Source organism: Hyperolius riggenbachi, chromosome 5 (assembly GCF_040937935.1).
Source record: "Hyperolius riggenbachi isolate aHypRig1 chromosome 5, aHypRig1.pri, whole genome shotgun sequence".
Lineage (NCBI taxonomy): Eukaryota > Metazoa > Chordata > Amphibia > Anura > Hyperoliidae > Hyperolius > Hyperolius riggenbachi.
The window spans coordinates 445,694,738-445,718,510 of NC_090650.1; the positions used below are offsets into that span (position 1 = coordinate 445,694,738).

Consider the following 23,773-nt stretch of genomic DNA (forward strand, 5'->3'; position numbering starts at 1 on the left):
GTTCTAATTAGTGAACCGCCACTGTATACCTGTTCTGTTTAGTGAACCCGCCACTGCATACCTGTTCTGTTCAGTGGACCCACCGCATCAGTGCGCATACCTGTGCAGTTAAGTGAACCCGCCACTGCATACCTGTTCTGTTCAGTGGACCCGCCACTGCATACCTGTTCTGTTTAGTGAACCCGCCACTGCATACCTGTTCTGTTCAGTGAACCCACCGCATCAGTGCGCATACCTGTGCAGTTAAGTGAACCCGCCACTGCATACCTGTTCTGTTCAGTGGACCCGCCACTGCATACCTGTTCTGTTTAGTGAACCGCCACTGTATACCTGTTCTGTTTAGTGAACCCGCCACTGCATACCTGTTCTGTTCAGTGGACCCGCCACTGCATACCTGTTCTGTTTAGTGAACCGCCACTGTATACCTGTTCTGTTTAGTGAACCCGCCACTGCATACCTGTTCTGTTCAGTGGACCCACCGCATCAGTGCGCATACCTGTGCAGTTAAGTGAACCCGCCACTGCATACCTGTTCTGTTCAGTGGACCCGCCACTGCATACCTGTTCTGTTTAGTGAACCCGCCACTGCATACCTGTTCTGTTCAGTGAACCCACCGCATCAGTGCGCATACCTGTGCAGTTAAGTGAACCCGCCACTGCATACCTGTTCTGTTCAGTGGACCCGCCACTGCATACCTGTTCTGTTTAGTGAACCGCCACTGTATACCTGTTCTGTTTAGTGAACCCGCCACTGCATACCTGTTCTGTTCAGTGGACCCGCCACTGCATACCTGTTCTGTTTAGTGAACCCGCCACTGCATACCTGTTCTGTTCAGTGAACCCACCGCATCAGTGCGCATACCTGTGCAGTTAAGTGAACCCGCCACTGCATACCTGTTCTGTTCAGTGAACCGCCACTGTATACCTGTTCTGTTTAGTGAACCCGCCACTGCATACCTGTTCTGTTCAGTGGACCCGCCACTGCATACCTGTTCTGTGAACCCGCCACTGTATACCTGTTCTGTTCAGTGAACCCACCGCATCAGTGCGCATACCTGTGCAGTTAAGTGAACCCACCTACCTACGTGAGTGCACGCAGTGTGATATACCACTCCGTGCATACCCGATATGGACAAAACAGGTAGAGGAAGAGGTAGTGGCAGAGCCAGAGGAAGGCCACCCGGCAGGTCTGCGCGAGGTCGTGTAAATGTAATTTCGTGTGGACCTGGCCCACAGTACAGTGCTCGGAAGAAGGCACGTCCCATCACCTCCCAAGATTGTCAGGACGTGGTTGAGTATTTAGCGACACAGAACACCTCATCTTGCTCAGCCACCAGTGCTACTACTAGCACCACTTCCGCTGCATTTGACACTTCGCAAGAATTATTTAGTGGTGAAATCACTGATGCACAGCCATTGTTGTTACAGCCAGATGAATTTTCACCAGCTCATATGTCTGAGTTACGCGGCAACATTATGGATGTAACGTGTAAGGAGGATGAAGGACCTACTGATGGTGCAAGTTTGGATTTGTCTGAGGCAAGCGAAGCTGGGCAGGATGATTACGATGATGACGATGATAGGGATCCTCTGTATGTACCCAATAGAGGAGATGAAGAGGGGGACAGTTCAGAGGGGGAGTCAGAGAGTAGGAGGAGGAGAGAAGTTGCTGAAAGAAGCTGGGGCAGCTCTTCGTCAGAAACAGCTGGTGGCAGTGTCCGGCACCATGTATCGCCACCTATGTACAGCCAGCCAACTTGCCCTTCAGCATCAGCTGCTGAGGTCCCCATAGTGCCCACATCCCAGGGTGGCTCAGCGGTGTGGAAATTTTTTAATGTGTGTGCCTCAGATCGGACCAAAGCCATCTGTTCGCTCTGCCAACAAAAATTGAGCCGTGGAAAGGCCAACACTCACGTAGGGACAAGTGCCTTACGAAGGCACCTGGAGAAAAGGCACAAACAGCAATGGGATGGCCACCTGAGCAAAAGCAGCAGCAGCACACAAAAGCAAAGCCACCCTCCTTCTCCTCTTCCTCCTTCAGGTGCATCATCTGCTTCTGCCGCTTTCTCCCTTGCACCTTCACAGGCACCCTCCTCCACTCCGCCTCTGCCCTTGAGCGGTTCCTGCTCCTCTGCCCACAGCAGCAGTCAGGTGTCCGTGAAGGAAATGTTTGAGCGGAAGAACCCAATTTCGGCCAGTCACCCCCTTGCCCGGCGTCTGACAGCTGGCGTGGCAGAACTGTTAGCTCGCCAGCTGTTACCATACCGGCTGGTGGACTCTGAGGCCTTCCGTAAATTTGTGGCCATCGGAACACCGCAGTGGAAGATGCCAGGCCGCACTTATTTTTCGAGAAAGGCCATACCCCAACTGCACCGTGAAGTTGAGAGGCAAGTGGTGTCATCTCTTGCGAAGAGCGTTGGGTCAAGGGTACACCTGACCACGGATGCCTGGTCTGCCAAGCACGGGCAGGGCCGCTACATTACCTACACAGCCCATTGGGTGAACCTGGTGGTGAACGATGGCAAGCAGGGCGCAGCGGACCAAATTGTGACACCTCCACGGCTTGCAGGCAGGCCTCCTGCCCCCTCCTCTCCTCCTGCTACATGCTCTTCGCTGTCCTCCTCCTCCTTGGCTGAGTGGCAGTTCTCCTCTCCAGCTACACAGCCCCAGCTCCGCAGGGCCTATGCTGCATGCCAGGTACGACGGTGTCACGCCATCTTAGACATGTCTTGTCTCAAAGCGGAGAGTCACACTGGAGCAGCTCTCCTGGCTGCTCTTAAGAAACAGGTGGATGAGTGGCTGACCCCGCACCACCTGGAGATAGGCAACGTGGTGTGCGACAACGGCAGCAGTCTGCTTGCCGCTTTGCATATGGGGAAGCTGACACACATACCCTGCATGGCACATGTCATGAATCTAGTGGTTCAAAGATTTGTGGCAAAGTACCCTGGCTTAGCGAATGTCCTGAAGCAGGCCAGGAAGTTCTGTGGGCATTTGAGGCGGTCTTACACAGCCATGGCACGCTTTGCGGAAATTCAGCGCAAAAACAACATGCCGGTGAGACGCCTCATTTGCGATAGCCCGACTCGCTGGAACTCGACCCTGCTCATGTTCTCCCGCCTGCTAGAACAGAAGAAAGCCGTGACCCACTACCTCTACAACTACAGTAGAATGAAACAGTCTGGGAAGATGGGGATGTTCTGGCCCGACAACTGGACACTGATGAAAAATGCATGCAGGCTCATGCGGCCGTTTGAGGAGGTGACCAACCTGGTGAGCCGCAGTGAGGGCACCATCAGCGACTTAATTCCCTACGCTTACTTCTTGGAGCGTGCTGTGCGTAGAGTGGCGGATGAAGCTGTGAATGAGCGTGACCAGGAACCGTTACGGCAGGAACAGGCATGGGACCAATTTTCATCAGACCCAGCTGTTTCCTCAACACCTGCGGCAGCACAGAGGGGGGAGGAGGAGGAAGAAGAGAAGTCGTGTGCAGAAGACGAATCAGACTCAGAGGATGATGAGCAAGGTGTTTCTTTGGGGGAGGAGGAGGAGGAGGAGGAGGAGGAGGGGACAGCGGCAGGAGAACAACCTCAGCAGGCATCGCAAGGGGCTTGTGCTGCTCAACCTTCCCGTGGTATTGTTCGCGGCTGGGGGGAGGAGGTTGACTTACCTGACGTCACTGAGGAAGAGCAAGAGGAGATGGAGGGTACTGGATCCGACTTTGTGCAGATGTCGTCTTTTATGCTGTCCTGCCTGTTGAGGGACCCCCGTATAAAAAACCTCAAGGGGAATGAGCTGTACTGGGTGGCCACACTACTAGACCCTCGGTACAGGCACAAAGTGGCGGACCTGTTACCAACTCACCGGAAGGTGGAAAGGATGCAGCACATGCAGAACCAGCTGTCAACTATGCTTTACAATGCCTTTAAGGGTGATGTGACGGCACAACGCCAGCAAGGTACCACTGCCACTAATCCTCCTCCCGTGTCCACGCAGTCAAAGACAGGACGCTCCAGCGATCTCATGGTGATGTCGGACATGCGGACGTTCTTTAGTCCAACGCCTCGCCGTAGCCCTTCCGGATCCACCCTCCACCAACGCCTGGAACGGCAGGTAGCCGACTACCTGGCCTTAAGTGTGGATGTAGACACTGCTGTGAACAGCGATGAGGAACCCTTGAACTACTGGGTGCGCAGGCTTGACCTGTGGCCAGAGCTGTCCCAATTTGCCATCCAACTTCTCTCCTGCCCTGCCGCAAGCGTCCTCTCAGAAAGGACCTTCAGCGCAGCTGGAGGCATTGTCACAGAGAAGAGAAGTCGCCTAAGTCACAAAAGTGTTAAGTACCTCACCTTTATCAAAATGAATGAGGCATGGATCCCGGAGGGCTGCTGCCCGCCCCAAGACTAAGTCAGTCCCCGCACATACAGCATCTCTGCCTGCACGCCGTGTGACTGGCTGCCTGGCCTGCCCCAAGAAGACTAAGTCGCTCCCAGTCCCTCCACACAGCATGTCTGCCTGCAGGCCGCTTGACTACCTTCTCCACCACCACCAACAGGGTCCGGGACTCCAGGCGGATTGCTGAATTTTTTAGGCCGCTGCTAGCAGCGGCCGCTGTAATAATTTTTCGGGTGCGTGTACATGACTGCCTAATTTTTCTGGCTGCACTGCGGGCAGCTGCAACAACAAAAGAAAAGGCATGTACATGCGCCCATTCCCCTTCGTGATCATTACCTTGCCGTGGTGAAGGGGCTTGCGCATCACAATGAAGCAATGACCGGCGCCTAGATGAGTGTCTCGGGGGGCACACCCACGATAATAAGGTCGTTGCCTCATTGTGGTCAGACCAAATTTGATCAGCTGGACAGTCACTGTTCTGTCATTCAGCTACATCAGCCAGGCGACCATATGGGCTGTAAAGCCACCAAAACCTGCACTCTCGCCATGGTGCGCACCAGTCCAGCACGGCCGTCACTACACAAACAGCTGTTTGCGGTGCGTTACACGGTGAGTTTGGTGTGTCAGTGTGAAGCACTACCTTAATTACACTACCTGATTGATGTATACACATGCAAGATGTTTGAAAGCACTTTAGGCCTGTCATTTAGCATTCAATGTGATTTCTGCCCTTAAAACGCTGCTTTGCGTCACATCCAGATTTTTCCCGGGGACTTTTGGCATGTATCCCACTCCGCCATCCCCCCCTCCAGGTGTTAGACCCCTTGAAACATCTTTTCCATCACTTTTGTGGCCAGCATAATTATTTTTTTTTTTCAAAGTTCGCATCCCCATTGAAGTCTATTGCGGTTCGCGAACTTTAACGCGAACCGAACCTTTCGCGAACCCGGTTCGCGAACCGAAAATCGGAGGTTCGGCCCAACACTAGTGTTCAGGTTGCAAAAGAGTGGGCGGAGCCAAAAACACATTTCTGGGAAAATATAAATTGCTGCCATTCTTACACTGTTGATGGCAGATGACTCAAACCTGATACAGTGAGTCACTGGGTTCAAATTCGGGAGTCACAAACCACCAATTAGATTTGTTTTATTTCTATGGGAATATACAAATGATTGATACCAAGGACTCTAAAGCTCATAAACTTAGTCATTGAGTGACTGTGTGTCAAGGTAAAAAAAAAAGTGGGTGGACCCGAAAACTAAATTGTTTACAAGGAAAAATATAAACTGCAGACATTCTTACACTGTTAATGGCAGGATTCTCAAACTTTGCCCAGATGGTCACTGGGTGACTAGGATAAATATTCAGAAAACTGGGTGGAGCCTACAACAGCCAATCATAATTCACCTATTGATTTTCAAAGGGAGATATTTACATTGCTGCCATTTTTACACCCTTAATGGCAAAGGCCTCAAACCTGCTACAGTCGGTCATTGGGTAACTGGGGTCCACATTTTGAAAAGGGGGCGGGCCACAAACAGCCTATCAGATTTGTTTAATTTCAGTGAAAGCTCACAAACTTGGTCAGTGAGTGACTGTATGTCAAGGTTAGAAAAAGTGGGCGGTGCCAACAACTAAATTTTTTACATGGGAAAATATAAACTGCAGCCATTCTTACACTGTTAATGGCAGTGTTCTCAAACTTCACACAGCTGGTCACTGGGTGACTGGGGTTAATATTCAGGAAAGTGGGTGGAGCCTACAACGGCCAATCAAAATTCACCTATTGATTTTCAAGGGGAATATTTAAATTGCTGCCATTCTTACACTGGCAGAGGCCTCAAATCTGGGACAATCGGTCATTGGGTGATTGGGATTACAATTCTGAAAAGGGGGTGGGGCCACAAACAGCCAGATTTTTTAAAATTTCAGTGGTAAAATGCAACTTATTGATGCCAAGGACCCCAAAGCTTATTAACTTGATTATTGAGTGACTGTATATCAAGATTAGAAAGAGTGGGCGGAGCCAAAAACAACTAACTTTTTACATGAGAAAATATAAACTGCAGCCACTGTTACTGGCAGGGTTCTCAAAGTTGACACAGTTGGTCACCGGGTGACTGGGATTAATATTCAGAAAAGCAGGTGGCGCATACAACACAACCAATTAAAATTCACCTGTTGATTTTCAAGGGTAATATTTAAAGGGAACCAGAGAGGAACGCTGGTTAAAAATAGAAAAAGACTTTTATACATACCTGGGGCTTCCTCCAGCCCCATAAGCCTGGATCGCTCCCACACCGCCATCCTCCGCTTCCTGTATCGGCGGTACTGGGCCCGTCACTTCCGGCGGACGCGGCCAATTGTCCGCATCACAGGGGCTCCCTCCATACCCGTACGCATGTGGCTGCGCAGTAGGCAGCCTCATGCGTACTTGTATAGAGGGAGCGCCGTGTGATGCGGAGAATCGGCCGCGTCAGCCGGAAGTGACGGGCCCGGTACCGGCGGTTCCAGGAAGCGGAGGATGGCGGCGTGGGAGCGATCCAGGCGTATGGGGCTGGAGGAAGCCCCAGGTATGTATAAAAGTCTTTTTTTAAATCATCTCTGGTTCTCTTTAAACTGCTGCCATTCTTACGCAGTTATTGACAGAGACCTAAGACCTGCTACAGTCAGTCATTAAGTGACTGGGGTTCAAATTCACTAAAGGGGCGGAGCCACAAACCGCCAATCAGATTTCTTTGTTTGATAAACGGCTTCCATTCACACAGTTTTGATGCCAGGAACCTGAAAGTTTATAAACTAGGTCATTGAGTGACTGTGTGTCAAGGTTACAAAAAGTGGGCGGAGCCAAACACAAAGTTCACTGGAAAAATGTAAACTGCAGCCATTCTTACACTGTTAATGGCAGGGTTCTCAAACTTTGCACAGCTGGTTACTTGGTGACTGAGATTAATATTCAGAAAAGTGGGTGGAGCCTACAGCAGCCAATCAAAATTCACCTATTGATTTTCAAGGGGAATATTTAAACTGCTGCCATTCTTACACGGTTAATGGCAGAGGCTTCAAACTTGCTACAGTCGGTCATTGTGTGACTGTTGTTCAAATTCAGAAATGGGGGTGGAGCTGCAAACAGCCAATCAGATTTGGTTCATTTCAATGAAAAAATACAAAAATATTGATGCCAAAGACCCAATAGCTCAAAAACTTGGTCACTGAATATTTGTGTGTTAGGGTTAAAAAAGGAGGCAGAGCCAACACCAGACAAATACATACCGGGGCAACACTGGTTTATAAGCTAGTACATAATAATGATATGGTAGGACATTAGACTATGATTATGGTAGGATTAGAGTGTGAGCTCCTCTGAGGACAGTCAGTGACATGACTATGTACTCTGTACAGCGCTGCAGGAGATGTCAGTGCTATATAAATACATAATAATAATATGGTAGGACATTACACTATGACTATGGTAGGATTAGATTGTGAGCTCCTCTGAGGACAGTCAGTGACATGACTATGTACTCTGTACAGCGCTGCAGGAGATGTCAGTGCTATATAAATACATAATAATAATATGGTAGGACATTACACTATGACTATGGTAGGATTAGATTGTGAGCTCCTCTGAGGACAGTCAGTGACATGACTATGTACTCTGTAATGTGCTGCAGAAGATGTCAGTGCTATATAAATACATAATAATAATATGGTAGGACATTAGACTATGACTATGGTAGGATTAGATTGTGAGCTCCTCCGAGGGCAGTCAGTAACATGACTATGTACTCTGTAATGTGCTGCAGAAGATGTCAGTGCTATATAAATACATAATAATAAAATGGTAGGACATTAAACTTTGACTATGGTAGGGATTAGATTGTGAGCCCCTCTGAGGACAGTCAATGACATGACTAAGTACTCTGTACAGTGCTGCAGAAGATGTCAGTGCTATATAAATACATAATAATAATATGGTAGGACATTAGACTATGACTATGGTAGGATTAGACTGTGAGCTCATCTGAGGACAGTCAGTGACATGACTATGTACTCTGTAATGTGCTGCAGAAGATGTCAGTGCTATATAAATACATAATATTAATATGGTAGGACATTAGACTATGACTGTGGTAGGATTCGATTGTGAGCTCCTCTGAGGACAGTCAGTGACATGACTATGTAAGTACTCTGTACAGTGCTGCAGAAGATGTCAGTGCTATATAAATACATAATAATAATATGGTAGGACATTAGACTATGATTATGGTAGGATTAGAGTGTGAGCTCTGAGGACAGTCAGTGACATGACTATGTACTCTGTAATGTGCTGCAGGAGATGTCAGTGCTATATAAATACATAATAATAATATGGTAGGACATTAGACTATGACTATGGTAGGATTAGATTGTGAGCTCCTCCGAGGGCAGTCAGTAACATGACTATGTACTCTGTAATGTGCTGCAGAAGATGTCAGTGCTATATAAATACATAATAATAATATGGTAGGACATTAAACTTTGACTATGGTAGGGATTAGATTGTGAGCCCCTCTGAGGACAGTCAATGACATGACTAAGTACTCTGTACAGTGCTGCAGAAGATGTCAGTGCTATATAAATACATAATAATAATATGGTAGGACATTAGACTATGACTATGGTAGGATTAGACTGTGAGCTCATCTGAGGACAGTCAGTGACATGACTATGTACTCTGTAATGTGCTGCAGAAGATGTCAGTGCTATATAAATACATAATATTAATATGGTAGGACATTAGACTATGACTGTGGTAGGATTCGATTGTGAGCTCCTCTGAGGACAGTCAGTGACATGACTATGTAAGTACTCTGTACAGTGCTGCAGAAGATGTCAGTGCTATATAAATACATAATAATAATATGGTAGGACATTAGACTATGACTATGGTAGGATTCGATTGTGAGCTCCTCTGAGGACAGTCAGTGACATGACTATGTACTCTGTAATGTGCTGCAGAAGATGCCAGTGCTATATAAATACATAATAATATGGTAAAACATTACACTATGACTATGGTAGGGATTAGATTGTGAGCCCCTCTGAGGACAGTCAATGACATGACTAAGTACTCTGTACAGTGCTGCAGAAGATGTCAGTGCTATATAAATACATAATAATAATATGGTAGGACATTAGACTATGACTATGGTAGGATTAGACTGTGAGCTCATCTGAGGACAGTCAGTGACATGACTATGTACTCTGTAATGTGCTGCAGAAGATGTCAGGGCTATATAAATACATAATAATAATATGGTAGGACATTAGACTATGACAGGATTAGAGTGTGAGCTCCTCTGAGGACAGTCAGTGACACGACTATGTACTCTGTATAGTGCTGCAGAAGATGTCAGTGCTATATAAATACATAATAATAATTTGGTAGGACATTAGACTATGACTATGGCAGGATTAGAGTGTGAGCTCCTCTGAGGACAGTCAGTGACATGACTATGTACTCTGTAATGTGATGCAGAAGATGTCAGTGCTATATAAATACATAATACTAATATGGTAGGACATTAGACTATGGCAGGATTAGAGTGTGAGCTCCTCTGAGGACAGTCAGTGACATGACTATGTACTCTGTAATGTACTGCAGATGTCAGTGCTATATAAATATATAATAATAATATGGTAGGACATTACACTATGACTATGGTCGGATTAGAGTGTGAGCTCCTCTGAGGACAGTCAGTGACATGACTATGTACTCTGTAATGTACTGCAGATGTCAGTGCTATATAAATACATAATAATATGGTAGGACATTAGACTATGACTATGGTAGGATTAGATTGTGAGCTCCTCTGAGGACAGTCAGTGACATGACTATGTACTCTGTAATGTGCTGCAGAAGATGTCAGTGCTATATAAATACATAATAATAATATGGTAGGACATTAGGCTATGACTATGGTAGGATTAGAGTGTGAGCTCCTCTGAGGACACTCAGTGACATGACTATGTACTCTGTACAGAGCTGCAGAAGATGTCAGTGCTATATAAATACATAATAATAATATGGTAGGACATTAGGCTATGACTATGGTAGGATTAGAGTGTGAGCTCCTCTGGGGACAGTCAGTGACATGACTATGTACTATAATGTGCTGCAGGAGATGTCAGTGCTATATAAATACATAATAATAATATGGTAGGACATTACACTATGACTATGGTAGGATTAGAGTGTGAGCTCCTCTGGGGACAGTCAGTGACATGACTATGTACCCTGTAATGTGCTGCAGAAGATGTCAGTGCTATATAAATACATAATAATATGGTAGGACATTAGACTATGACTATGGTAGGATTAGATTGTGAGCTCCTCTGGGGACAGTCAGTGACATGGCTATGTATTCTGTAATGTGCTGCAGAAGATGTCAGTGCTATATAAATACATAATAATATGGTAGGACATTAGACTATGACTACGGTAGGATTAGATTGTGAGCTCCTCTGAGGACAGTCAGTGACATGACTATGTACTCTGTAATGTGCTGCAGAAGATGTCAGTGCTATATAAATACATAGTAATAATATGGTAGGACATTACACTATGACTATGGTAGGATTAGAGTGTGAGCTCCTCTGAGAACAGTCAGTGACATGACTGTGTACTCTGTAATGTGCTGCAGGAGATGTCAGTGCTATATAAATACATAATAATAATATGGTAGGACATTACACTATGACTATGGTAGGATTAGAGTGTGAGCTCCTCTAGGGACAGTCAGTGACATGACTATGTACTCTGTAAAGTGCTGCAGGAGATGTCAGTGCTATATAAATACATAATAATAATATGGTAGGACATTACACTATGACTATGGTAGGATTAGAGTGTGAGCTCCTCTAGGGACAGTCAGTGACATGACTGTACTCTCAGATGATATACAGCAGTGAGGGCTTCTTGTCATCAGAGCTGACACTCGGTGCCATGGGGTGTTGACACTGTAAAGATGCAGCATTATTATTTATTGTATTTATATAGAGCTTACATGTTACGCAGCTCTACACACCTGGCAGCTGCACTTCTCATCCATTAGAGTCGTGTTTCCGCTGCACACATTTGAAAAATGCAGACATTAGATTGCATAAAAAGCAGTGTCAGTATGTGTGGCAGTGGTACATGCAGTGTTAGTATGTGTGGCAGTGGTACATGCAGTGTCAGTATGTGTGGCAGTGGTACATGCAGTGTTAGTATGTGTGGCAGTGGTACATGCAGTGTCAGTATGTGTGGCAGTGGTACATGCAGTGTCAGTATGTGTGGCAGTGGTACATGCAGTGTCAGTATGTGTGGCAGTGGTACATGCAGTGTCTGTATGTGTGGTAGTGGTATATGTAGTGTCAGTATGTGTGGCAGTGGTACATGCAGTGTCAGTATGTGTGGCAGTGGCACTTGCAGTGTCTGTATGTGTGGCAGTGGTATATGTAGTGTCAGTATGTGTGGCAGTGGTACATGCAGTGTCAGTATGTGTGGCAGTGGTACATGCAGTGTCTGTATGTGTGGCAGTGGCACATGCAGTGTCAGTATGTGTGGCAGTGGTACATGCAGTGTCAGTATGTGTGGCAGTGGTATATGTAGTGTCAGTATGTGTGGCAGTGGTACATGCAGTGTCAGTATGTGTGGCAGTGGTACATGCAGTGTCAGTATGTGTGGTAGTGGTATATGTAGTGTCTGTATGTGTGGCAGTGGTACATGCAGTGTCAGTATGTGTGGCAGTTGTACATGCAGTGTCAGTATGTGTGGCAGTTGTACATGCAGTGTCAGTATGTGTGGCAGTGGTACATGCAGTGTCAGTATGTGTGGCAGTGGCACATGCAGTGTCAGTATGTGTGGCAGTGGCACATGCAGTGTCAGTATGTGTGGCAGTGGTACATGCAGTGTCAGTATGTGTGGCAGTGGTACATGTAGTGTCAGTATGTGTGGCAGTGGTATGTGTGGCAGTGGTACATGCAGTGTCAGTATGTGTGGCAGTGGTACATGCAGTGTCAGTATGTGTGGCAGTTGTACATGCAGTGTCAGTATGTGTGGCAGTTGTACATGCAGTGTCAGTATGTGTGGCAGTGGTACATGCAGTGTCAGTATGTGTGGCAGTGGTACATGCATTCTGTCTGTACAAAGCAAACAGAGGCTTCAAAAAGTTAAAAATGGCAGTAAAGTAACAGCTGCCGATCTAAATAACATGAAGCACCTCTGTCTCTCACAGAGGCACTTGGTGTTATTTAGCCTCTGTCTCTCACAGAAGCGCTTGCTGTTATTTAGCCTCTGTCTCTCACAGAAGCGCTTGGTGTTATTTAGCCTCTGTCTCTCACAGAAGCGCTTGCTGTTATTTAGCCTCTGTCTCTCACAGAAGCGCTTGGTGTTATTTAGCCTCTGTCTCTCACAGAAGCGCTTGGTGTTATTTAGCCTTTGTCACTCACAGAAGCGCTTGCTGTTATTTAGCCTCTGTCGCTCACACAGGCACTTGGTGTCATTTAGCCTCTGTCTCTCACAGAAGCGCTTGCTGTTATTTAGCCTCTGTCACTCACAGAAGCGCTTGGTGTTATTTAGCCTTTGTCTCTCACAGAAGTGCTTGGTGTTACTTAGCCTCTTTCTCTCACAGAAGCGCTTGGTGTTATTTAGTCTCTGTCTCTCACAGAAGCGCTTGGTGTTATTTAGCCTCTGTCTCTCACAGAAGCGCTTGGTGTTATTTAGCCTCTGTCTCTCACAGAAGCGCTTGGTGTTATTTAGCCTTTGTCTCTCACAGAAGCGCTTGGTGTTATTTAGCCTTCTGTCCCTCACAGAAGTGCTTGGTGTTACTTAGCCTCTTTCTCTCACAGAAGCGCTTGGTGTTATTTAGCCTCTGTCTCTCACAGAAGCGCTTGGTGTTATTTAGCCTTTGTCACTCACAGAAGTGCTTGCTGTTATTTAGCCTCTGTCTCTCACAGAAGCGCTTGGTGTTATTTAGCCTTTGTCACTCACAGAAGTGCTTGGTGTTATTTAGCCTTTGTCTCTCACAGAAGTGCTTGGTGTTACTTAGCCTCTTTCTCTCACAGAAGCGCTTGGTGTTATTTAGTCTCTGTCTCTCACAGAAGCGCTTGGTGTTATTTAGCCTCTGTCACTCACAGAAGCGCTTGGTGTTATTTAGCCTTTGTCTCTCACAGAAGTGCTTGGTGTTACTTAGCCTCTTTCTCTCACAGAAGCGCTTGGTGTTATTTAGTCTCTGTCTCTCACAGAAGCGCTTGGTGTTATTTAGCCTCTGTCTCTCACAGAAGCGCTTGGTGTTATTTAGCCTCTGTCTCTCACAGAAGCGCTTGGTGTTATTTAGCCTTTGTCTCTCACAGAAGCGCTTGGTGTTATTTAGCCTTTGTCTCTCACAGAAGCGCTTGGTGTTATTTAGCCTCTGTCCCTCACAGAGGCGCTTGGTATTTAGCCTCTGTCACTCACAGAAGCGCTTGGTGTTATTTAGCCTTTGTCTCTCACAGAAGTGCTTGGTGTTACTTAGCCTCTGTCTCTCACAGAAGCGCTTGGTGTTATTTAGTCTCTGTCTCTCACAGAAGCGCTTGGTGTTAGCCTCTGTCTCTCACAGAGGCGCTTGGTGTTATTTAGCCTCTGTCTCTCACAGAAGCGCTTGGTGTTATTTAGCCTTTGTCACTCACAGAAGCGCTTGGTGTTATTTAGCCTCTGTCTCTCACAGAAGCGCTTGGTGTTATTTAGTCTCTGTCTCTCACAGAAGCGCTTGGTGTTATTTAGCCTCTGTCTCTCACAGAAGCGCTTGGTGTTATTTAGCCTCTGTCTCTCACAGAAGTGCTTGGTGTTATTTAGCCTTTGTCACTCACAGAAGCGCTTGGTGTTATTTAGCCTCTGTCCCTCACAGAGGCGCTTGGTATTTAGCCTCTGTCACTCACAGAAGCGCTTGGTGTTATTTAGCCTTTGTCTCTCACAGAAGTGCTTGGTGTTACTTAGCCTCTGTCTCTCACAGAAGCGCTTGGTGTTATTTAGTCTCTGTCTCTCACAGAAGCGCTTGGTGTTATTTAGCCTCTGTCTCTCACAGAGGCGCTTGGTGTTATTTAGCCTCTGTCTCTCACAGAAGCGCTTGGTGTTATTTAGCCTTTGTCTCTCACAGAAGTGCTTGGTGTTATTTAGCCTTTGTCACTCACAGAAGCGCTTGGTGTTATTTAGCCTCTGTCTCTCACAGAGGCGCTTGGTGTTATTTAGCCTTTGTCTCTCACAGAAGCGCTTGGTGTTATTTAGCCTCTGTCTCTCACAGAAGTGCTGGGTGTTATTTAGCCTCTGTCTCTCACAGAAGCGCTTGGTGTTATTTAGCCTTTGTCTCTCACAGAAGTGCTTGGTGTTACTTAGCCTCTGTCTCTCACAGAAGCGCTTGGTGTTATTTAGTCTCTGTCTCTCACAGAAGCGCTTGGTGTTATTTAGCCTCTGTCTCTCACAGAGGCGCTTGGTGTTATTTAGCCTCTGTCTCTCACAGAAGCGCTTGGTGTTATTTAGCCTTTGTCTCTCACAGAAGTGCTTGGTGTTATTTAGCCTTTGTCACTCACAGAAGCGCTTGGTGTTATTTAGCCTCTGTCTCTCACAGAGGCGCTTGGTGTTATTTAGCCTTTGTCACTCACAGAAGCGCTTGGTGTTATTTAGCTTCTGTCTCTCACAGAGGCGCTTGGTGTTATTTAGCCTTTGTCTCTCACAGAAGTGCTTGGTGTTATTTAGCCTTTGTCACTCACAGAAGCGCTTGGTGTTATTTAGCCTTTGTCACTCACAGAAGCGCTTGCTGTTATTTAGCCTCTGTCGCTCACACAGGCACTTGGTGTCATTTAGCCTCTGTCTCTCACAGAAGCGCTTGCTGTTATTTAGCCTCTGTCACTCACAGAAGCGCTTGGTGTTATTTAGCCTTTGTCTCTCACAGAAGTGCTTGGTGTTACTTAGCCTCTTTCTCTCACAGAAGCGCTTGGTGTTATTTAGTCTCTGTCTCTCACAGAAGCGCTTGGTGTTATTTAGCCTCTGTCTCTCACAGAAGCGCTTGGTGTTATTTAGCCTCTGTCTCTCACAGAAGCGCTTGGTGTTATTTAGCCTTTGTCTCTCACAGAAGCGCTTGGTGTTATTTAGCCTCTGTCCCTCACAGAAGTGCTTGGTGTTACTTAGCCTCTTTCTCTCACAGAAGCGCTTGGTGTTATTTAGCCTCTGTCTCTCACAGAAGCGCTTGGTGTTATTTAGCCTTTGTCACTCACAGAAGTGCTTGCTGTTATTTAGCCTCTGTCTCTCACAGAAGCGCTTGGTGTTATTTAGCCTTTGTCACTCACAGAAGTGCTTGGTGTTATTTAGCCTTTGTCTCTCACAGAAGTGCTTGGTGTTACTTAGCCTCTTTCTCTCACAGAGGCGCTTGGTGTTATTTAGCCTTTGTCACTCACAGAAGCGCTTGGTGTTATTTAGCTTCTGTCTCTCACAGAGGCGCTTGGTGTTATTTAGCCTTTGTCTCTCACAGAAGTGCTTGGTGTTATTTAGCCTTTGTCACTCACAGAAGCGCTTGGTGTTATTTAGCCTCTGTCTCTCACAGAGGCGCTTGGTGTTATTTAGCCTTTGTCTCTCACAGAAGCGCTTGGTGTTATTTAGCCTCTGTCTCTCACAGAAGTGCTGGGTGTTATTTAGCCTCTGTCTCTCACAGAAGTGCTGGGTGTTATTTAGCCTCTGTCTCTCACAGAGGCGCTTGGTGTTATTTAGCCTCTGTCTCTCACAGAGGCACTTGGTGTTATTTAGCCTCTGTCACTCACAGAGGCGCTTGGTGTTATTTAGTCTGTCTCTCACAGAAGCACTTGGTGTTATTTAGACCTGCAGCTGTTATATGCTCTACTTTACTGCCTGATGAAGCTGGGTCACACCTGCGAAACGCATTGTACGATTTTCTGGAGTATGTAAATAACATTTTCAGTGACTTTTCAAATGGACAGCACCGCTGCCTCCTTTGTATAAGAATTTTAGCCTTTTGTATCCTTTTGTTGCCTCTGTTTGCTTTGTACAATATCTGAGGCCACCCCTGGTGAAGGGGGATACTCCCTCTCTTATCTACAGAGAGCGGCTCCTTAATCCTGAGTGGGGACAGGTCTAATCTCCCCACCAGCATTATCATTGGTTGCCTATGTGGTGACCCTGGTTTGTGAGTATTTATCTACTTGCTTTTCATATCCATTTATTGCCAGTACTTACTACACTATATTGGGCACTCTGTGTCCCTTCCTTTGTATGCATTCTGTGTGATCCTGTGCGCCCCCTACCTGCAGTGACTGCACATTGCTGCCATGACAAGTCTTCCTACTCTCTCTAGCTGGGCGGGGCATCATAAAAGGATTCCTGTTTCCGGTGACATCCGCAGCACTGCAGTATGAGGAGTTGTGTCTCCACCCCCCAGCACATTATAGAATAAAATATCGCATCATCACATGGCGAGAGACCACTCAGGGCTTTTCCACGCCTGCTGCGAGGCTGCGTAGCCGAAAACCCCGTCCCAAGATGCCTTGCGCCAGAACGCCGTGTACACGTGGGAAAACCCCACAGCCATTATAAAAGCCGGACGCACATGAGGGATTTTACCTATGAGTGGGAGGGGCCTTTGATCCATTTACTCTGTGAGTGGGAGTGGCTTGTGATCACTAGGTCCTAGGAGTGGGAGTGGCTTGTAAGCGCTAGACCCAGGCTGAATTTAGTGAAATGTTACATGCCAAGGTGACACGTGTAACCCATAGCAACCGTCAGGATCCGCCCCAAACACAGCTCCACGTGTGGCCACAACATGTATCTTCCCGATCCCAGAACAAGCCAGAGATTTGTACGGATCTGACGCTCGCCCAGCGCTGAGGCGTCACCTGACAGATATTCTCTGGCTGTTTATTGTTGTATCATATTTTCATTCTCAGCCTCTGTGGGGGTCTCTCCAGCCAGCAGAGTCGGTGTGATGTACGGCCCGAGGTTCTGCTTCTTCCACTGCTGATAACTGTCCCGGTGATGTCTCCAGGACAAAAAACTGCACCCCCCCCAAATCATCACAGCTTCATCTCCCTTTTACAAATCACAAAACTTTATTACAAAGTCTGGGCTCAGCAGTGCACCCAAGTAGCTGTCCTCCTATCGCTGCTGCCCTCCCCCCCCCCCCTGTACTGCAGCCCCCCCCCCCTGCACCCCGGAGTACCCACATATGGTACAATTTTAAGTGAACAATCATATTTTTGATAAGATCATTCAAATTGTAGTAAAAGATTGTATTTAATCTATCCACATCACTAAAGAATCCACCTGGCAATCATATCTCCACCAGATATGATGAGATCTGTGTAAACAAAATCCGCCAATCGGAAAGTTGATTTCTGTAAGGAAACAATCGATAATTTGATCCTTCGAGGTCCTCTCCTCTGTTTTCATGCAATATGATCTGAGCAATCTAATCAAAGATAAAATAATTCACTAAAAATTGTATCATTACTATTCACCATATGGAGACTTCTGCCCAACCGTTTGACCTTGTCCAGAGAGTGATCACAGAATCTCATGAGGGGGGAGGAGTCACCAATTAAGCCCCCCTCCTCCACCCCCTCACCCTGAAGCGGATAAAATCAATGCTGAAATGTGAATGTTGGATGTAACAATTGCTCAGTAAGACACAGAATACATGACACTCGGGGTGAAATTAATAAAATAGAACTTTATATATAATAGCAGGAAAAGTTTGAACAATTCACATCTACTCAGATTAGGATTAAGAGAGAGAAATCGGTGACTACAGAAGATCAGTATAATGTGGAGTGTAAGTGCATCGAGGATGTCACCCTGGAGATCACCAGTTAGGAATACGTGAGGCTGAAGTGTGGCCGAAGCGAAAGCACCTCAAAGGTGTAACCAATGCTGGGAGGGAGTATGTCATGTGCACAAGAACTTCAAGGGTGTGACCAATACAGGGAAGCTCGGACGTGTGTCATGTGACCAGCCCAAGGAATCTCCGGGGTGTGTCCTCTGTACAGGCTCTTCAGAGGTGGGGCCAGTTTTGGGAATCTCTGGGGTGTGCCCACTGTACAGGCTCCTCATAGGTGGGGCCAGCATTGGGAATCTTTTGGCTGTGTCCTCTGCACAGGTAGCTCAGAGGTGTGGCCAGTGCAGGAAATCTCTGGGGGGGTGTGACTTCTGGATAGGATATTTTCACTCAGTTTTACACCTGGTTCATGCCTTCAATTTTGATTGGCCAATCACTGACAGATTTTAAAAACTTCATGAGTTTACTTACACAACCGGTTCATAGTATTCAAAATCTGTTGACTCCCATACTACATGGAGGTTGTAAAATCAGCCAATCACAACTGAAAGTGTGTACCATGCTTTAAAGACATACTGTGGTGCCTAACCAGGTTAACTATAATTCAGAAAAAAATGTGGCCTCACTGGCGACTCTCTCCCTGGCTATGAAGCACACCAAATAGCCGTGTGTCTGTCCACCTTTATACATCTTCACAATACTGCACATTGGTTTATTCCAGACATGACAGGGACTGCTGTAGTGACTCGCAGCACAGAGCGCAGCGACTCACCTGTGACTGATGTACTGGGGTATGTCGGGCCAGAGGGGGCGCACACTGATGTACTGGGACACATAGGGCCAGCAGGGGGAGCACACTGATGTACTGGGACACATAGGGCCAGCAGGGGGCGCACACTGATGTACTGGGACACATAGGGCCAGCAGGGGGCGCACACTGATGTATTAGGCCACATTGGGCCAGCAGGAAGCGCACACTGATGTACTGGGGTACGTCGGGCCAGAGGGGGTGCACACTGATGTATTAGGGCAGATTGGGCCAGCAGGGGGCACACACTGATGTATTAGGGCACATAGGGCCAGCAGGGGGCGCACACTGATGTATTAGGATATATTGGGCCCGCAGGGGCGCACACTGATGTATTAGGGCACATTGGGCCAGCAGGGGGCGCACACTGATGTATTAGGGCACATTGGGCCAGCAGGGGGCGCACACTGATGTATTAGGGCACATTGGGCCAGCAGGGGGTGCACACTGATGTATTGGGGTACGTCGGGCCAGAGGGGGTGCACACTGATGTATTAGGGCACATTGGGCCAGCAGGGAGCGCACACTGATGTATTAGGGCACATTGGGCCAGCAGGGGGCGCACACCGATGTATTAGGGCACATAGGGCCAGCAGGGGGCGCACACTGATGTATTAGGGCACATTGGGCCAGCAGGGGGCGCACACTAATGTATTAGGGCACATTGGGCCAGCAGGGGGCGCACACCGATGTATTAGGGCACATAGGGCCAGCAGGGGGCGCACACTGATGTATTAGGGCACATTGGGCCAGCAGGGGGCGCACACCGATGTATTAGGGCACATTGGGCCAGCAGGGGGCGCACACCGATGTATTAGGGCACATTGGGCCAGCAGGGGGCGCACACCGATGTATTAGGGCACATTGGGCCAGCAGGGGGCGCACACCGATGTATTAGGGCACATTGGGCCAGCAGGGGGCGCACACCGATGTATTAGGGCACATTGGGCCAGCAGGGGGCGCACACCGATGTATTAGGGCACATTGGGCCAGCAGGGGGCGCACACCGATGTATAAGGGCACATTGGGCCAGCAGGGGGCGCACACCGATGTATTAGGGCACATTGGGCCAGCAGGGGGCGCACACCGATGTATTAGGGCACATTGGGCCAGCAGGGGGCGCACACCAATGTATTAGGGCACATTGGGCCAGCAGGGGGCGCACACCGATGTATAAGGGCACATTGGGCCAGCAGGGGGCGCACACCGATGTATTAGGGCACATTGGGCCAGCAGGGGGCGCACACTGATGTATTAGGGCACATTGGGCCAGCAGGGGGCGCACACCAATATATTGGGGCATTTTGGATTCCAGGGTCCTGTCGGTAGCAGGGACGGGAGTTGTGCTGTTAGGAGCAGATCGTGGCGTTGGGGTCAGCTGTAAGAATAATTCCTGATTCTGATTGTCAGCGCAGAGAGTGGGACAGTGAATGCTGGTGACCGCCATGTATAATATACAGAGCGCTATAAGTCCTCATCACCCTCTTGGTACGGAATATCGATGTACACTACAATGCCCTCCAGACACTGCAGCCTCATATACACGAAGGAGGGGCGGGGCAAGTATCGGCACCCAATCACGGGGGCGACAGCGCAGGCTAGCGACACGCCCTACCCCGATAAGAGGGAGGGGCAGGGGGCCAATACGCCCACTTATGTGCAAGGCTTCAGATGTCCATTAACTGTTCAATCTCCAAAACGATCGACCGTATGACTGATTGAATTGGGGACCATTCATGTTGCCAATCTATCAATTCACATTTTTTCATTATTCTTTCATTCTGATTTGATTGAATTCGTTATTATTCTCCACCTTGTTGTTGGGCCAAACTGTCATCTCTGATAAATCGGTCAGGAAACTGGATAGTTAATGGGCAGTTTTAGGCTAAGTTCTCAGTGACAAGTAGTGCGCTGGACAATATAACTGCACAGTAGAAGTGATGTAATTACACTGTCATGGTTCACACTGGCGCGGTAGCAGTGCGGTGGAATGTGTCGGTGTAACACGATGCAGCGGTGCGGGGCAACCTGTGCTTTTACAGCTGCACTGAAGCATACTTCACATTAACTGCATCGTTCACGGCCTGCGTCACATGGGGGGGGGGCGGTAACACACAATGCGACTTTTCCCATCCGCTGCGTGTGAACCTAGCCTTAAAGCACGTCGAATCTGAGAGGGATATGGAGGCTGAAATATTTCTTTTTAAACAATGCAGATTGCCTGGTTGTCGTGTTGATCCTCTGCCTCAAACACATTTAGCCACAGCCCCTGAAAAAGCATGCAGCAGATCAGGTGCTCTGACTGAAGTGTGACTGAATTAGCTGCATGCTTGTTTCTGGTGTTGTTCAGACACTACTGCAGCCAAACTGGTATTGTTTAAGAAGAAGTAAATCAGATCAAAGCAATAATTTCATAGGTGGATTCCAGAATGTGACACGTCTGATTGGCTGTAGTATCGATATTCTGTAATACGTGAGGTGCTATGTATCCGTATACACAGATCATCAGCTGCCTATGTAAGCCACGAGATGAGCTCTGGACATGTGTAATACACTATAAGACACAAATCGAGCACACAGGACAGCTCAGTCTGTGCGTGATGCTGGTGTATGACCTCTCCACCTCAGCTGTTAGAGCTCCTCAGGGGCGGGGAATCCTCAGCTGATAGAGCTCCTCAGGGGCGGGGATTCCTCACCTCAGCTGATGGAGCTCCTCAGGGGCGGGAATTCCCCACCTCAGCTGATGGAGCTCCTCAGGGGAGGGGATTCCTCAGCTAGTGGAGCTCCTCAGGGGAGGGGATTCCTCTGCTAGTGGAACTCCTCATGGGCGGGGATACCTTCCCTGAAATACTGAGTTTGCACAAGCGGACATTAAATTATACACAAGACCTTCCATTAAAAAATGTCTCATAAAAAGGCAATGTTTCTGGTGCCTGCCAACCGCCCCTGTGGGAGCACAGTATAAAAACATGTTCTCTGCTGGTAACGCCCCCCACAATACGTCCATAAAAAAGCTCCTGAAGTGACGATTCCTTTGAGGACAGCTGGAGGGTGGAAGCTCTGACCCTCACATGACTCCACAACAGGGTCTCTTGCCAGCAGGGGCGGTTTCCTCTGCTGGTGCTATGAGTTTTAGTAACGGTGGTTCGCCGCTGGCGGTAGTGTAATAGATAGAGTTGGGAGAGGCTGGCTCCGCAGAGTCCTGTGCTTGTTCGGGGAGCTCTGTGCTGGGCGGCAGTGGTGGGGCCGGAGCATGTCGCTGTAGCTTAGCCGCCGCCCGCTGACGTTTCAGCTCCGCGAGGGTGTGGTGGGAACGTTCATGCGTCAGGTCCGGGCATTGCTCCGCCTGTGTGGCCAGCTGGTAAGACACGCTGCGGTCCAAGCGTTTGGAGAAGGTGTGTTTGGGGGCTGATCGGAGGCTGCCATTCCCCTGTGACACCAGAACAGAGTTTCCCTGGATCTCCGGTACGGCACTGTTTTGTACGGCTCCTCCCCCCTCCATCTGTGCCTCCGCCTCCAGCTTCTCAGACTCTGCCTCTGGCTGTGCTGGCTGGGAGACAAATAAGGGATTATTATCAGAGGATGACAAGTAGAATTATTAAATATACAGTGTGCCGCAGTAGTGATACTTAGCTAAAAGTCCGTGCTAAAGCTAAAATATTCCCACTGCCCCTAGCTGAAAATAACAGTTAGAAACAAGCATGCAGCCAGCAGTCACACCTGGAACAAGCATGCAGCCAGCAGAGTCACCCATGGAACAAGCACGCAGCCAGCAGAGTCACCCATGGAACAAGCATGCAGCCAGCCGAGTCACACCTGGAACAAGCATGCAGCCAGCGCAGTCACACCCGGAACAAGCATGCAGCCAGCGCAGTCACACCCGGAACAAGCATGCAGCCAGCAGAGTCCCACCCGGAACAAGCATGCAGCCAGCAGAGTCCCACCTGGAACAAGCATGCAGCCAGTCCCACCTGGAACAAGCATGCAGCCAGTCCCACCTGGAACAAGCATGCAGCCAGTCCCACCTGGAACAAGCATGCAGCCAGTCCCACCTGGAACAAGCATGCAGCCAGTCCCACCTGGAACAAGCATGCAGCCAGTCCCACCTGGAACAAGCATGCAGCCAGTCCCACCTGGAACAAGCATGCAGCCAGTCCCACCTGGAACAAGCATGCAGCCAGTCCCACCTGGAACAAGCATGCAGCCAGTCCCACCTGGAACAAGCATGCAGCCAGTCCCACCTGGAACAAGCATGCAGCCAGTCCCACCTGGAACAAGCATGCAGCCAGTCACACCTGGAACAAGCATGCAGCCAGTCACACCTGGAACAAGCATGCAGCCAGTCACACCTGGAACAAGCATGCAGCCAGCGGAGTCACACCTGGAACAAGCATGCAGCCAGCAGTCACACCTGGAACAAGCATGCAGCCAGCAGTCACACCTGGAACAAGCATGCAGCCAGCGGAGTCACGCCTGGAACAAGCATGCAGCCAGCAGTCACACCTGGAACAAGCATGCAGCCAGCCGAGTCACCCATGGAACAAGCATGCAGCCAGCAGTCACACCTGGAACAAGCATGCAGCCAGCAGAGTCACCCATGGAACAAGCACGCAGCCAGCAGAGTCACCCATGGAACAAGCATGCAGCCAGCCGAGTCACACCTGGAACAAGCATGCAGCCAGCGCAGTCACACCCGGAACAAGCATGCAGCCAGCGCAGTCACACCCGGA

The 23,773-nt window shown here is 48.4% G+C and overlaps 1 protein-coding gene across 1 annotated transcript in view; it reads right to left on the reverse strand.

Moving 5' to 3' along the window:
• Positions 1-18,110: 18,110 nt before the first annotated feature.
• Positions 18,111-23,773, reverse strand: part of PPP1R16A (protein phosphatase 1 regulatory subunit 16A) — a 129,703-nt gene continuing 124,040 nt past the window's right edge. Inside the window, exon 11 of the mRNA XM_068238163.1 lies at positions 18,111-22,593. Within this exon, the coding sequence (XP_068094264.1) occupies positions 22,111-22,593 (483 nt within the window). The 3' untranslated portion in view covers positions 18,111-22,110. The remainder of the gene's footprint in view (positions 22,594-23,773) is intronic.